This window comes from Simochromis diagramma, unplaced genomic scaffold (genome assembly GCF_900408965.1).
Source record: "Simochromis diagramma unplaced genomic scaffold, fSimDia1.1 OVJJ01000802.1, whole genome shotgun sequence".
NCBI classification, from domain to species: Eukaryota; Metazoa; Chordata; class Actinopteri; order Cichliformes; family Cichlidae; genus Simochromis; species Simochromis diagramma.
The window spans coordinates 20,633,839-20,649,709 of NW_024387492.1; the positions used below are offsets into that span (position 1 = coordinate 20,633,839).

The 15,871-nt window shown below is 37.3% G+C and overlaps 3 protein-coding genes across 5 annotated transcripts; all 3 read left to right on the top strand.

The window, feature by feature from the left end:
• LOC120725157 lies at nucleotides 1-5,995 on the top strand. The gene is made up of 10 exons (XM_040017883.1): nucleotides 1-1,097; nucleotides 1,808-2,143; nucleotides 2,268-2,537; nucleotides 2,701-2,790; nucleotides 3,110-3,220; nucleotides 3,349-3,438; nucleotides 3,530-3,558; nucleotides 3,892-3,948; nucleotides 4,038-4,112; nucleotides 4,922-5,995. Exons 1-10 carry the CDS (start codon nucleotides 1,043-1,045, stop codon nucleotides 5,036-5,038), a joined length of 1,230 nt encoding a protein of 409 aa, XP_039873817.1. The 5' UTR covers nucleotides 1-1,042; the 3' UTR covers nucleotides 5,039-5,995.
• A 1,488-nt stretch (nucleotides 5,996-7,483) lies between these two features.
• On the top strand, nucleotides 7,484-12,205 carry LOC120725159. The gene is made up of 8 exons (XM_040017885.1): nucleotides 7,484-8,565; nucleotides 8,647-8,976; nucleotides 9,095-9,334; nucleotides 9,923-10,009; nucleotides 10,111-10,139; nucleotides 10,248-10,304; nucleotides 11,457-11,525; nucleotides 11,715-12,205. The coding sequence occupies exons 1-8, from the start codon at nucleotides 8,505-8,507 to the stop codon at nucleotides 11,853-11,855; spliced, it is 1,014 nt and encodes a 337-aa protein (XP_039873819.1). The 5' UTR covers nucleotides 7,484-8,504; the 3' UTR covers nucleotides 11,856-12,205.
• A 149-nt stretch (nucleotides 12,206-12,354) lies between these two features.
• On the top strand, nucleotides 12,355-15,294 carry LOC120725164. 3 transcript variants are annotated; one of them, XM_040017893.1, is made up of 6 exons: nucleotides 12,355-12,988; nucleotides 13,173-13,472; nucleotides 13,636-13,902; nucleotides 14,054-14,152; nucleotides 14,327-14,416; nucleotides 14,506-15,294. In XM_040017893.1, exons 1-6 carry the CDS (start codon nucleotides 12,925-12,927, stop codon nucleotides 14,511-14,513), a joined length of 828 nt encoding a protein of 275 aa, XP_039873827.1. In that variant the 5' UTR covers nucleotides 12,355-12,924; the 3' UTR covers nucleotides 14,514-15,294. The 3 variants fall into 3 exon arrangements, with proteins under 3 accessions (XP_039873827.1, XP_039873828.1, XP_039873826.1); XM_040017892.1 differs by having other exon boundaries at nucleotides 12,358-12,988; nucleotides 13,173-13,508; XM_040017894.1 differs by lacking the exon at nucleotides 14,054-14,152 and having other exon boundaries at nucleotides 12,356-12,988; nucleotides 13,173-13,508.
• Nucleotides 15,295-15,871: the final 577 nt, after the last annotated feature.

Sequence of the window (15,871 nt, forward strand, 5' to 3'; positions counted from 1 at the left end):
ATGGTTTTCATGGTTTTTATCAGTTTTATCTTTTTTTTTTTTCATCATTTTTATTGTTAACTGGGTTACCCTGGGTCCTTCCCCGTGTGTTATGAATATATCTTCTTTTTTTTGGTACCAGTACTGGTTTTATTTTGTTGTGTTTATCCTCGACACCTTAAAGGCCAGTCCGTGAAAATATTGTCGGACATAAACCGGTCCGTGTCACAAAAGAGGTTGGGGACCGCTGGCCTAGCAGATAGTCAGCTGTCCTCTCCCCTCACTTGAAAAATTGCACAGCTCCCATTGTCTCAAGAGCATTAATCGAACCCTTCAAGACCCAGCTCACCCTGCTCATGTACTGTTTGAATGTCTACCTGAAACTAACAGACTAAGCAACAGATTTTATCCCCAAGCAAGCCATCACCATGCTGAACACTACTGAATTAGGCAATCAGATCCAATACAGCTTTCATGTACAATGTAACATTGTTACAACACAATCTCAGGTTTACACATTTGATGCTACGGTTACCACTGGTCTTTACATCAGCACCAGCAAACAAGGTAAATCATTGAGAACACAGTCTTGATCACTGTCATCAGCATGGATTCTGTTGTTTAATAAACACTGAAGCAATATGCAATATGAGTTTGCACAAGACAGAATGTCACACTGCACAATGTAATGTCATTGCTGGTACAAGTACATATTTCTATATATGGCAGTGGACAGGAAGTGTGCTGTGGCTTCAGTGGAGATAAACCTCTACAGCACATATTTTTATATCCTGTAGATTTACTCTAATTTACCTCCATTAAAGTAAGTAAGACTGCTGTCTCAGTTTGGTTAAAGAAGGATGTATGTTCATTTTTTCTTTCATATCTACACGTTTGTAAAAACTAAGGGAATACATATGACCTACCAACATTAAAAATAACCACAGCGTGAATGAAGAGGAGACAGGAAGTAAAGAAGATAGACATTTGTCTTTGACAAGTACAACAGAGTTCGCAAGTTGCAGTTATGACAAGATGAGAAGGAAAACCAGAACAAAAGGCGATGATTGATCACAAATTATTCAACATTTCTCTGTTTTTGTTGCTTCTTTATTCAGGTAAGGTAACCTTTACAAATACTCTAAAACATCATTTTTACTTAATATCAACAACAAATTTTAAAAATACATTTTCAGATCTGAAAATAAACAAAGACACTGCATATCAGAGTAAAGACTTTATTTTAGTCCAGTCTCATTATTTATATTTCTTTACTTTTTAAATCAACAGTAATTGCACAAATTGATGCGATTTATGCAAAATATGAGAACTGTTTAGCTAAACCACCCTAAAAAATTTCTATTTCATGTATTAAACCACAAAAAGCATATAAAGTGCTTTGAGAACTCAGAGTAGAAAAACGCTATATAAGAACTAGCCCATTTACCATTTGATATAATATATTTTTGGTCACTGTGACCCATGGGACACTGTTTTCCCTACTCAGCATTTCTACTTCAAACCAGGCTCACAGTGCATTATGCATAATGCAACTGTAGGAAAGGAAGATCTACATGTACCTACAAGTATTAAAATGTTTGGGGGGGGTTGTGCTTCTGTTTAAAGGTAAAGATACATTTAACATGTAACATTTTTTTTCCAACTTCTTTTCGGATTTACTTTATTCTGAAATCTTTATGTAGACAGCTGTGCTTTTGTTAGAGCAAAACTGAGTTTGGTGCACACATTTTTTCTGTGCACAAGAATGTAAATTATCTGCATTTGCACAAGTAATGGTAATATTTTTGTTTCTCTTTCATGTTCTCAGGAGCACTTAGTGAAGATCTTTCGCTCTCCTTCACTGTCAGAGATGGAGATAAAGTCACTTTGCCTTGTAAAAATCGGATCAACATTCATCACAACTGTCACACTATCACCTGGATCTTCAGAGATTCAAGAGGCACACCAGCAGTAGAGCTGGTTAATCTTGGAAAAATCAAAGAAGAAGCCAAATCAGACAGACTGAGTGTTACAGCAGAATGCTCACTGGTTATAAAGAAGGTCACAGCTGAGGATGTTGGTCGTTACACCTGCAGACAGTTTAGAGGTAATCCAGGGAGACAGCAAGGTCCAGATGCTGTGGTTTATCTGTCTGTTGTTGTCAGTAAGTATTTACCCCACAATATATTTTAGTTCAAGTGGTGTCATTGGAACAGCATATTTTCATTATATATGAAAATAAATATGTGTTCTTGCTTCGTTTTTCTCTTGCAATTCTTCTTCACCAGTGACCGAAAAGAAGAACGCTGATGAGGTGACTTTAAGCTGCTCTGTGTGGACATTTGATCGGTGTAGACACAAAGTGAAGTGGATCCATAACAGAAGAGATCTGGATAGAGATTACTCAAATTTAAAAACATCACAGTCTTCCTGCTCTGCTACTGTGACATTTCTGAACCTTACATATGGCCACATATCAAGTTCTGACTTTAAGTGTAGCTTAAAAAGAACAGAAAATAACAAAGAGCAGCTTTTTACCTTCAGCCATCATTCATCAGGTAAGAAACCAGGAGAGGTTCTGAAGAGCTTATTAAATGAATTCACATTATTTTGTCTAAATACCTAAGATATTATCTTGTTTTATTAATCTGAAGATTTAATCGACTGAATATACAGAAAGTTTTCTAATGAAAGGGCCACTGAATTTTGTTTTTTGTTCAGGTGAAGAAACAAATACAGCAACAACAGTTAAATTAGACACAATGACTACAATAAAAGTGCTGGAAATGGATGGTTCAACAAACTTACCAGGTAATGTCAACAATATTCTGTATCAATTTTTCAGCAAAGTCTTTTTCTTTCTGAATTTTAGGAGAAAATGTTAGTTGTTGTTAGTGAATGAGCAAAGTTTAATCAAAAGTCATTCAGACTGGTGTTAGTAATGACTTCATTTATGGGTTTTAATTTACAATATTACATATACAAAGCAAACTCTTACAGCTTCCTAATGAGTAGTTGCCAGAGTTTTGTTTCTTTGTTCAGATGAAGATACATAAACAAATCATTTAACTGTTATAGAACATACAGAATGAAAGATCCTTTCAATTTTATTCTTTTGTTTTTGGTGAAGAAATATATGCAGCAGCAACAATTAAATTGGAAATAATGACTGAATCTGGCATTAAAGGAGGTCTGACAACAAAACAGCTGGAAATCACGAATGGTTTGAGAAAATTACCAGGTAATGGCAACAATATCTCTCTCTTTCTACAGACTTCAGTAAATATTAAAGGCATGCTCTGATATTTCAGATCATGTACTTAAACATACATTTAAAATATACTTTTCATGTTTTCACTCTCTTCCCAGACTGGTCCTGGTACAGGCTTGCCATTGTGGCCCTGGGTTTAGTAGCACTTATAGCAGCTGTTGTTGTCGTCAGCATCTGGATAAGAGCTGGTGGGATTTATTCACATATAAACAGAAAGGTTGATAAACCTGGATTCTGTTTGTGGAAGTTAAAGTTGACTCCTTATTTTCTATTTTTTAGGGAAAAAAGCACAGATGGATGAAAACATGGTGAGTTTATTAATCAGAATGAAACAGATAATTTTAGATTTTTTCCTTCATTTGTGCCACGAGAACAACAAAACAGCACGACACATTAGGACAAGACAGATAATAAATAGAAAATTAAGCTGGAATGTCTGCAATAAAACAACCTTTCCCAATAACACAAACATGTCGGATTATACAGAAATTTTAGAGCTCACAGTTCTCCTCATGAAGAGGTGGCACTCATCAGGATCAAAACACTAATTCATGGCAAACCTGATAAAAGCTCACATAAGGATCAATGAATATCCATATCTATGCCATATATATATACACATATTTGCCTGTTTGTTTCAGGAACAGAATTTAAACTCTGCAGTAACTTCGTCTGCTCCAGGAACCATTCAGGAATCTGTGAGATCAAACATGTATTTGTTCACTTATATGTTGAATCTGCATTTTGTACATTACTGAGCAGTCATTATGTTGTCTTCACTGTGCAGGCTGATCTTCAAGATGTTGTTCTCTACGCCTCCCTCAGCTACACCGAGACCACCTACAGCTGTGCAGGTCTTCAGGTAATTTGATTGTTAAGGTTGCGGGGTTTCTCCTCCTACTGATCCCTGTTGGTAGTTACTGCTTACCCATTGGTTTTAGGGCACATGGCTGGAAGATCTGGCGTAGTTATTGACCTGTCTCCTGGGGTATCCTCTGTTGCAACACGTTCTCACTCTTTAAGCAGAGGAACCCTGGCCAAGCATCCATATATAGTAAGGAGTAAGAACCTTGTGGCAGGGCGTGGTCTGCAGTGCCGCTGCAGGGGTGGTGGATGCACCTGAGTGGCAACACACCTCGCCAATTTAAAGTGTGGGCTAACTCCTGTCATGGTTGTTGGTGTGTCAGGCTGTGCGCAAAGAAGCTGCAGCTAAGGGTTTGTACAGCAACCAATGAATAAAGATAATGCAAAGCATGTTCATGTAGTGGGGTCTGCTGTGGTTACATTCCTAGACGGCCGGCCTCTGGCTCAAAGCTTTTCAGTGAAGTGAAAATATTGAACATGGACATTTTTGTGTTTTTCTGAAATAGTTATGTTATGGTGTGCAAGAGGAAATTATTTATGTTTGATTTAAAGAAAAACCCTTGGGAAATTTTGACAAAAAATTTACATTTCATTGAGAGGCTAGTAATTTTGTCCTCATCTGTTCATATGTAAAAACAAAAAATATTAAAATAAAAAGAAATTGGCTCACAAGAGGAGCCGTAGAGAGTAGAATTCTTCTTGGTAAAGTAAATGTGTTTGTAACAAAAAAGTTTGTTAAAGCTCCCAGACAGGGCAGGTTAGGAAACAAAAAGGAAAAAAAGAAAAAAGCTGTGTATTCTTTTTCAGGTTCCCCATAAAGACGATGAAGAAGGTGAAGCTTTGACCTACATTATATGTTCAGTCTCTTCTCCTGGACCTGCTCCCAGCAACCTCTATGCTAGCATCAACAAACCAAAAGACTAAAAAACAGGAAAAAACACAGAATCTCTTTTTCTTTGATAACTTCTTTCTTTCTTTCCATTCTTGTGTAATGAAAGAGGGTTTCTGTTTTGCTAAAGTTCCCAGGATTTAACAACAGTGATAATATAATCTGTATTTTAATTTTTAATTTCTAACCCAGAATGTTGCACTATATTTTTTCATAGATTGTTTATTGCTTTATCAGTGTACATATATGTGTTTGTATATCTGCAGTTTAGGCCTGACGATTTTATGATATTAAAAAGTGTTTTTCCATTATGTAAAATCCCAAGCAGCCAATAAAGGCTCCAGCACGTGAGTTTTATTGTCACGGTACTGGGTCTCTGACCCAGTGTTTTTGTTGGTTTTAGTTATGTTCTTTGTTTATTGTATTTCATGTATAGGTTTCCTGTTACTTTGCCTTCCCCGTGTCCCGTGTCTAGTTACCCTTGTCTCCATGTTCCTTCTGCCTCCCCAGTGAGTTGTCTTTTGTCACTCCTGTCTCTCTGCTCCGTGTTCAGTTTGTTCAGTGTCAAGTCAGCGTCTTTGTGTTATATTTCCTGTTACTTTGACGTTCCCTTGTCTCATGTCAGTGTTTGTGGTTTTGCTTTGGTCTTTTCATGTTTGATTACTCCCACCTGCACCTTGCTCCTGTGTCTCATTCCCTCGTTATCCCTCAGTGTATTTAAGCCCTGTGTTTTCCTTGTTCTGTGTTGTGTTGTACGGTGTGTGTTTACCTGTGTGCACCTCTCTGTGTGCTTAGTTTATTTTTCCAGTGTAGTTTTGTATTGTTTCTCCCAGCCAGCAAATAAAGCTGTGTTTTTTTGAGTTTGCTCTTTGCCTCTGTGAGTCTGCATTTGGGTCTTCTCTTACCAGCACACAGCTAGTTCATGACATTTATTGTTATATTTTGTTTATTTTAAATAAAAATTGGTATATATGTATACATAGATATTATATATATATATATGCAAATTCATTGCCTCAAGCAAATAAGCAATGTTTGCTTAAGATAACTACATTAGGACAACTTATCCATTCATGAATCACATTTTTGTCATATTTTATATTTGTATTTTGAAAACAGTAGTAATGTCAGCTACCATTTCACACACTTCATATGGGATTTTGTTGGTTAAAGGACCCTAATAGACTCTAGAATTGTCACCATAAGCGCTGCCTGTCTGTTTCGTATGAGCATAACAGTTCAGGCTCGGCTGTGTTGCATGTGTGTCAAGAAAGAAGCAAGCATGAAGAAAAAGGAAGTGTACCTAATAAAAGAAGGAGGAAAGGAACAAGGTTTATCTGGCAAAAATGAATACATTGGGAAATAAAAATTAGCAGAAAAAACTTGTAAGATTTCATTTTATTTTTCTGATTCTAAATGTTTGGTATTGACATCCAAACCATTATAAAGGCCAAAATATAATCTCAGTAAACAGATGAGTAGATTAAATAATAAGTGTAAGTAAAAGCAATAATAATCTGCCATTAAATGTTTTTATTTTCCATAGTTTTTTCCAATAACGGTATAAATTTGTCTTTCTTTTTTCCCACAGTGATTAATTTGCCTTGTTGCCATTTTTATTGACTTCAGCAACATTGTGCAGGGGAATTAGAGCATCCATTTGCTGTTGCTATATGTGAAGCTAGCCTTAAAGGCAACTGATGACGGGCTTTCTGTCTCCCATTCAGTTATCCACTCATCTCTCTTAAAGTAGAACAATCTTGACTCAGGATAAAGAAAGAAAAACTCCAGACGTGTGAACGGCACCTCCTCACGACACATCCCCACGTTAACAGTACATCAATCTGACCCCGCTCCCTAAAAGATCATCGACTGCGCTTCAGCTTCTCAGTTAAGCTTGTATGTAGTGAAAAATCTACCGTCTACAGTGGTGAGTGATTATATTAAACAAGGGTTTAAAGATTGTGTGTACTTTTTATAAAGAGGGTTAAGAAGTGGATGTCAATGTTATGTGACATGGACAAGTTTCCATTAGAGCACTGAAATACCAGCTGTTTCGATATTAAATTTGCCTTTAGGAATTAATCTGTAAGTGCTTGAAATGTAAGCTTTATTTAACGTTGTTTTGTTGTTGTTTTTTCCTAAAAGAATTATCCGGTTTTTAACATACGGATAAAAGGCACTACTGTTCAACGGAAATCTTCATTTTGTGGGCTATTTACTGTGGCATCATTTAATTTGAGTTTTAGTGGGAATTTTTTGTATTTAACTTACGTTAAAAATGGTCAAAGTAACTTACTTTTTTTAACGATATTTGAAATGGTCGCTAGCAGTTATGTTCCCGCCACTGCCTGTTACCATTATGGGTGTAAAGTATGGAGGACCACAAGAGCCACACACATTGAAATACAGGATTCTACTTAAATGATGAATTGTAGAACAAATTCTGCATCTGTGAATTCATTTTAACTAATTTAACCCTCTGGGACGCGTCAAAATCACATGACCAATTTAAGAGGACACAGCTACAAGATGCAGCACGTCAGAGTCTCCATTTCAACTTGGGTCGAAAGTGCGGACTTCAAGCTATATACCAGTTTACCATGTCAGCCAATCAAAAAAAAAATGATAAGGCAACATGTGACATTTGGTTGTTTAGGGAGAAGAGGAAGTTTTTAGGGGTGACACCTGCAACGGACAGCGGGCGAGCGAAAGAAAGAGAGAGAGCGAGTTTTCATATGTGAGACATTAGTGACGTTTAGCGTGTTTGGAGGCTAGAGTTAGTTTACCTGCTCTGTTATGGTAACTGTCTTGATTAAAAAATATTTTTATATATTTAAAAGCATATAAATTAACAAAAACATTAAAGAGTGTTTGAGAACGTTTATCCAGCCATGATTTGAAAGCATATAGCCCACATTTTAACAGACTGGTGTAGCAGTGAAGATGTTTAATCTGCAGTGCAAGTAATATAATAAAAGCCACATGTTGTACCAGCTGTTCCAGTGAAAGGTTTGTCCCATTAGCTTGTCTATATACCTTTTAAGTTACATTTAATCAAACAGTCCTGAGAATCCACACAAATGATCTTTTTATATATTACAGTCCAAAGTGAATGCAGATGGTCTCCTGCAGCTTTAAAATATCTAAAGGACACTGAGTGTGGAAACGATCTGTGTTTCTTTTTTTGGTCATCATTAAGTGCTAAAAATTCTGCTGCTGATGTACTCACATTCCTACCAAAAGACTTCCCTTTTTCTTCTCAGAGGAAAAACTATTTCAGAAATGCAATGAGGAACCAACACATGTTAGAGCAAGAAAGAAAACATCTTATCTGTTACAGCTTGGACATCAACAGCAGATAGTTGTCCTCTTCACCTGGCCCTCTCTATCAGCATAATATTAGCATAAATCACAGGAAGTGGACACAGCATCTCTACAAGAAGGACTATTTCAGAGATTAATTTTTAATGTGAGAAACAGGAAGGAGAAAGACGGAGAATGGCTGAATTCAGGTGGATTCAAATGTTTTCATCAGTGATACTAATGCTTCAATTGTCAGGTAAGAATATTTAAACGTTTATAAATGAGATTACAAAAGCTTAGTTTGTTGACATTATTGATTTTATTCTTTTCTTCACAGCAGCAGCAGCTGACTACTCTGAGTTTATTATCCGGAATGGAGGTGAGGTCACTTTGTCATGTGAAAATGTGACAGATGATCAAGATAAATGTGACAGAACTACCTGGCTCTTAAGTCAATCAAATAGAGCCGTAGTAACACTGTTTGAAAACGGGAAGATTCACCAAGGGGCCAAAAATAAATCAGACAGACTGAGTGTTACAGCAAAATGTTCTCTGGTTATAAAGAAGCTCACAGCTGAGGATGTTGGTCAGTACACCTGCAGAAGGTTCAACAAATCAGGACAAAAAGAAGGTTCAGACTCTGTAGCTGAGCTGTCTGTTGTTAACAGTGAGTATTTCATCATAATGTTTTCAGATTATTAGAACATCAAACTGAAACATTACAATAACTATAACTACAGTGATGATTACTGTAAATGTTATTCTTGTTCTCTCTTTTTTAACAGTAACTGAATATAAGGATGATGACACAGTGACATTGAAGTGCTCTGTGTCCACATATCAAGAATGTAAATACACTGTGAAGTGGCTCTATGGTAACAAAGACCTGAGGATGTCACAGTCTGCCTGCAGTGTGACCTTTGCAACATCTGATCATATTTACACATCCAAGAACTCTGAGATGTTGAAGTGCCAAGTAACACATGGTGGAAACGTGCAGGAGTTTATCTTCAGTCAATCTTCTGGTCAGAGAAGGGATACGTAAACATTTCAGTCCTTACAATAACTTCATCCTGTTATAAACAAACAAAGAATATTTTTGGGGGATATGATCATAGAAAAAGTGCTTGTATGATTGGGTGAATAAGGCGAGTTGTATAAAGCGCTTTGAAGTCAGGTAAAGTAGAAAAGCACTGCAAAAGAAGCACAATTTAACAGACTTCAGAAGCCCGCTCCTACCAACAGTCAGCGTTGGATTCTTATACACGATACACTTACTTCACTTCAGCAAGTTCCCAAAAATAAGCTGTAAAAGAAAACATCCTGTGGAGATGTATTAATGGAAAGAAGGAAAGGGGAAGTCAGCTTAATGAGGCTGCTGTTCATTTTCTGTTCCAGTTTATAAAAAAGCTTATTTTTTAAAAAACATTTTTGTCAGTGAAATAACATTATAACCAGAACAATATTTCTTTGTTGGTCATTTTAAGCAAATACAATGATCTTAACCGAGTAATTTTATACAACCTAAAACACATTTGATTTTTATACATCAGGATTTTAAAAAGACAAGAACCTGCAGACATAATGTGTTTAATGTTTTTCTTTTTCTTCAGGTGTGTGGAAGTTTATTGTTGTAGCGCTGGGGTTAACAGTACTCATAATGAGTGCTTTCATAGGCATCATATGGAAGAGAGTTAAAGGTGAGAGCTTTCACAAGACTGAGCTTTCATCACCAGGGAGACTGCAGAAACCAGGATGGACTTTTATTCTAAAAGCTTGAATTGATTTTTCTCTTTTTCAGGACACAAATCACAGATGAATGAAAATGCTGTGAGTTATAACACTTTCATGCTATATACGAGTAATCAGTCTTTCTTACTGATGTGATTATAGTCTGCTGTGTTTATGAGGCTTCTTTGTCTGTTTTATTTGTTTCAGGAACTCAGTTTAAACCCTGCAGTGACTCTGTCTGCTCCAGGAACCATTCAGGACTCTGTGAGCTCAAATACTTACTCACCACTAGGGATGGGTATCGTTTAGGTTTTATCCGATACCGGTGCCAAATCGGTACTTTTGAAACGGTGCCGGTGCTCAAACGGTGCTCAAACCGGTGCTTAAAGAATGGAGAACACAAAATTGGTCCAAAAACCTCTCATGTTCAGCTGGTTTTTTGTAAAAAGATAACAATGTTAGCCTTTTCTGCAGCTATGGGGCATATATGGTATCACTCTTGGCTGGAAGCAGTGCTTAAACAATGGAAAAAAACACAAACTTTATCCAAAAACCTCTCATGTTTAGCCGTTTCCCTCTTTTTCTTTGGTCATTTTAGCCTTTTTGGCCAGGGTGAAGGGAGCATCTGCCATCAAACAAGAAGACAGCCGCATGTAGCTACGATGGTGTTTGCTAGTTCACCTTACATGCATTAATGTAATAACGTGGTTAGCCTACTCAACATAAATTACACACGAACAACATTAAGCTACTCACGCAGAGACGAACGGCTGCTGCTGCTGCCGTCATCATCCTCATCATTTCTGCTACACTGGCAGGGCTAGGGGCCAGGACTCTACTCTTCGTGTTTTTGGGGATGTTGCTAACTCCGGGTCTGATAACAGGCAACCCACCCGCAGTAGATGCCCTCGGTGTGAGGTCTCACAGCAAGCTATCAAATACAGCGCATTTCTGGCCTTTTAAAAAAAAGCCCGCTATGCGTCGCCAGGTATTTCATCGGATTTGAGGTGTTACCTCCTTTGACAGTATCACAGTATCAGCTTAAAGCACTTGTTGCAGGCTGCTGAGTTTGCATATTTTGCTGTGAAGTACAGCCAGACTTTTGACCGCTTCGCCTTGGGCATTTTTAATCTGTAGCTCTGCTCTAAAAGAATGTACGTACCTGGGCCCGCCTACTATCCTCGGAAACGTAAAATGATTGGCTAGACGTGTATCACAGCTCAGGAAAAAAAAGCACCGAAATAAAGCACCGAAATGTGCGCTGCTTTTCGGTCTGGTTACTACCGTTTATTTCAGAACCGGTGCCATCATGGCACCGGACACCGGTACCCATCCCTACTCACCACTTGTATTTGTTCTCCCATATGTTGAATCTAAGCATTACTGAGCAGTCTCTATGTTGTCGTATCTGTGCAGGCTGAATCTGAATACGCTGTTCCCTATTCCTCCATCAGCTACACTAACAACACCACCAGTAAAGCTCAGGTAAGCTGTCCTGTTGGTTATTCAGGTGATGTCAGTTAATAACAATAAAAATTCCCATGAAAGAGCAAGGTAAATGTTGATATCTGAGTGTTAAGAATAAATATTAAGATTATAATACTATTATCATATCTGCCTTACCCTACATTATTATGGTCTTAATTATTTTGTTTTTTGTGTATTCACTTTCAGGTTGTAGGTCAAGATGATGATGAAGATGATGACACAGTGACCTACATCACCATGAAAAGTCACATCACTTCTGCTGCACCCTCCAGTGATCCCAGCAGCCTCTATGCTGCCGTTAACAAACCAGTGAGAGACACGTGTTGACAAAACAGCTACAGCTCATACAAGCTTTCTTACGTTACACTGGTTATGGTTGCGCTCAGGCCCTTTTCAACCTGTTATTTGTATCAGATTGTGTAAAAATGTTTCTAATAGGCTTAAGTTCTCCATGTTTAACAAAAAGGATATTATACTGCTCATTTACATTTCTAACACAGAATGTTGCACTATGTTTTATCCATAAATTGTCTCCAGTTTGACAAAGTTCAGAATTTATTACTGTAGCAATCCCATTATCCAGAAGGGGGTGCTGTATATTCATTATAACAAAATGTGAAGCATTGGAAGAAATGATCTAACATCCTCAGACATAATAAAAGTCACATGTTACATCAGCTGTTTCTGCTTGCAGTCATTTAAACATCTATATCTCAGAACTGTTTGAGTGTGTGTTTCAAAGCTGAATTAGTTAATTATTCAGTATTCAACAATATAGAATCACAATGGAAAACATCCTGTGATTAACACTCCTCTAAATCCCTGTGCTTTGTGAAAATCATCTCTTTGGGATTTATGATCCTGCAAATTTGTTCGTCTCTGTAAACTTTTCGATTGGACAAATGGGAGAGAGGGGTTTCACCCACTCAAGATGCATTTCCTGCTACTCCCTCTGCTCGACGCAGCAGGAAAACTGTTATTGCACCACACAAGGAAAAGAAAAAACATGGTTTTCAAAGTGTGTGCCGCTTCATACATCTCATTGCAATTGTATCTGTGGCGTCTGATACGAGCCCTTTTGGTTTGGCGGTGTGCGTAAACTCTGAGCATTATGATTCAGTTTCTCATATTGCAGAAGCAAATAAAGTAAAGTGGACAGGACAACCAAACCTTACTTAACTATCTAAGAGATGAATTTTAGGAGTCACTTTAACAACAACTGGCTGTTAATAAATGAGGAACATGGAAGCTGTGACAGTCTGGTTGTGTAAGAATAATGGCAGAAATGTGAGAAAGAAAGCTGAAAGTCATAATGAGGAAGTCATAGATCGAAAACTACAGGAAGAAGACACGCTTATGCTTTAGAAGCCTGAGAAGAAAGGAGAGACTGAGAGACATGATGGTTACATTTAGATGGATAGAAATGTTTCTGTTCTTTGTACTCATGCTTCAGTTTGGAGGTAAGGATGATTTGTACACTGTACATCGTCTTAGGATTTGAAAACTAACTCTTCTTTTTAATTTTAGTAATATCATTTTTATTTAGCACACAAAGCTGTGGTGTTTCTGTGAACAATGAAAACTGAGTTTGATGCACTCTTGAAAAATGTAGTGTTAACATTTTTGATTCTGTCATGTTCTCAGGAGTAAATAGTGGAGATCTTTTGCTCTCCTTCACTGTCAGAGATGGAGATAATGTCACTTTGCCTTGTGAAAATCTCATCAACAATCATCACAACTGTGACACTACTGTCTGGCTCTTCACTGATTCAAGAGGCACACCATCAGTAGAGCTGGTTAATCTTGGACAAATCAAAGAAAAAGCCAAATCAGACAGACTGAGTGTTACAGCAGAATGCTCACTGGTTATAAAGAAGGTCACAGCTGAGGATGTTGGTCGTTACACCTGCAGACAGTTTAGAGGCAATCCAGGGAAACAGCAAGGTCCAGATGCTGTGGTTTATCTGTCTGTTGTCATCAGTGAGTATTTGCAACACTATATTTTGAGCTCAAACCATCCTGTTAGAACAACATGCTGACAAGTTACATTTTGAAAAAAGGAAACTTATATTTATTTGGTATTTCTCTTGAATTTCATCTTCACCAGTGACTGAACACAAGAAAGCTGTTGAGGTGACTTTAAGCTGCTCTGTGTGGACATTTGATCGGTGCAAACACAAAGTGAAGTGGATCCATATCAGTGAAGCTCTAGATAGAGATTACTCAAATTTAAAAACATCAGAGTCTTCCTGCTCTGCTGCTGTGACTTTTCTGAATGATGCATACACTCATATATCAACTTATGACTTTAACTGTAGCGTAACAACAGAAGAAGAAAAAGAGCAGCTTTTTACCTTCAGCGCTCAGTCATCAGGTAAGAAACCAGGAGAGATTCTGAAGAACCTTTCAAAATAACTTTGCATTAATCTGACTAATTACCTAAAATATCCGCTCATTTTATTGATCTGAAGCTTTAATTGACTGAACTTAGTTTCCTAATGAAAGGTCCACTGAATTTTATTCAGGTGAGAAATCAAATACTGCAACAACAATAAAATCAGAAACTACGACTGGAAACACAACAAAAGAGCTGGAAATCATGGATGATTCAACAAAATTACAAGGTAATCAACAATATTCAGCTTTTTTTTTTCAATATTTCTATATTTTAGAATGAAATGTTTTAATTTCAGATGACATGTTTTTTTTCCTCTGTATTCATCTACATTAAAAAACAAAACCAATCAGAAAATGACATTTAAAATATTATTTTCATACTTTTCATGCTCTGTCTCCAGGCTCATGCTGGTACAGGCTCATCATAGTGCCTCTGGGTTTAGCAGCACTTATAGCAGCTGTTGTGGTCATCAACATCTGGACAAGAGCTGGTGAGAATGTTCACACATAAGCAAGAAGGGTTGATAAACCAGACATGAAGCTCTGAAGAAGCACGGGTTTATGATTTTGTATTTTACAGGTGTGTAAAGATGGTGAACAATGAAAAAGTCCAGTCTACTGAAGTAGCTTGACCAACCCTCCAGCTTCTATCAGATCTCACTGATCAGCACATCAACAAGCTTTATATTTGCACGAGGAGCAGAAGCTTTTAAAAAGAGAATCGTTGTTTTTGCCTTAGTCACAGGACAACAATTTGAAATCTTGATATGATCTTTTTAGAACCACAGTGACTTTTCTAAAATACCTGCCTGCATCAGCGGTAAAAAGCTCTTTCTCCTTGTACTGTGTTTTTTGGAGGTGTACATTGTTTTTCATCAGTTTTCAGCAGGTAGGGTTAGCTTTTGGGGGTTTTCTGGACCACAAAAATAGAAACACATTTGACATGTTGTTTTCTCTTTCTGCAGAAGCCTCCTGTACAGCATGGTTGTTGTAAAAAGAAATACACATACAAATATTTTTCTTTTACATCTGCATTTGCTGATCATTTCTGAATTTGAAAAACATGCTCTCACTATTATTTCCAAAACACTCCTGTTGGCACTTGGGTAATAGGCACTTGGGTAATCTTGGGTAATAGATTTCAAAGCCATTTTTCATTTCTTTCTTTTTCAGCTGCAGAAAGTTAGTTTAGAGTTTTGAGCTTAGTTTTATGAGCCTGAGCCTGGATACAAAGTAATTTGTATGTGGTCGAATCTGGTCTGCGCTCAAATGAGTTTTGATTGATGATGATGTAATCACACACACTGTTATCTTTAATGGATTTGAACATAATGCAATCTTTAAAATAAATAAAAATTCTAAGCAGAAAGTCTGTTTTGCATCTCTCACTTCAGTCACTTTTGGTGTCTTGTTTCCAGTCTTTAACTCTCATGTTATTTTAAGAACAACCACTTCTACCTGTCCCAGTTCCATAAGTACATCTTATCTTCGTTCATTTCTCTCCTTTGAACTCTTTGACAACCCTTCCCAACATCCTGTGACCGGTTTGTGCTTTCATGACTACAAATGTAAATTTGGATTGGATTTTTGCCCTATCCTGTTAGCTTCTCTATTTGACTTTAAAGTACATTTAAATATGCCATTCAGCCACAACTTTGAGACCTGCCTGTCACAGTCAGGCTGCAAAGCTGACTGTGTGGAAAAAGAAGGTGAACCCAAGCGCAGACACTCTAAAACAAAACTCAAACTTAACAGAAAGCGAGACGTTTATTAAGGCTGGTAAGACATTGCAAAACAAAAGGCAGAGGTGATGCTAAACAATAACCTAAACTGGGGAAATTAAAGATAAACATAAAAAAAACCAAAACATGACGTGGATACATGATACGTGACACATGATAGATGGAACATGGTGGTGCAAAGGACAAAAGACAACCTGACACTGA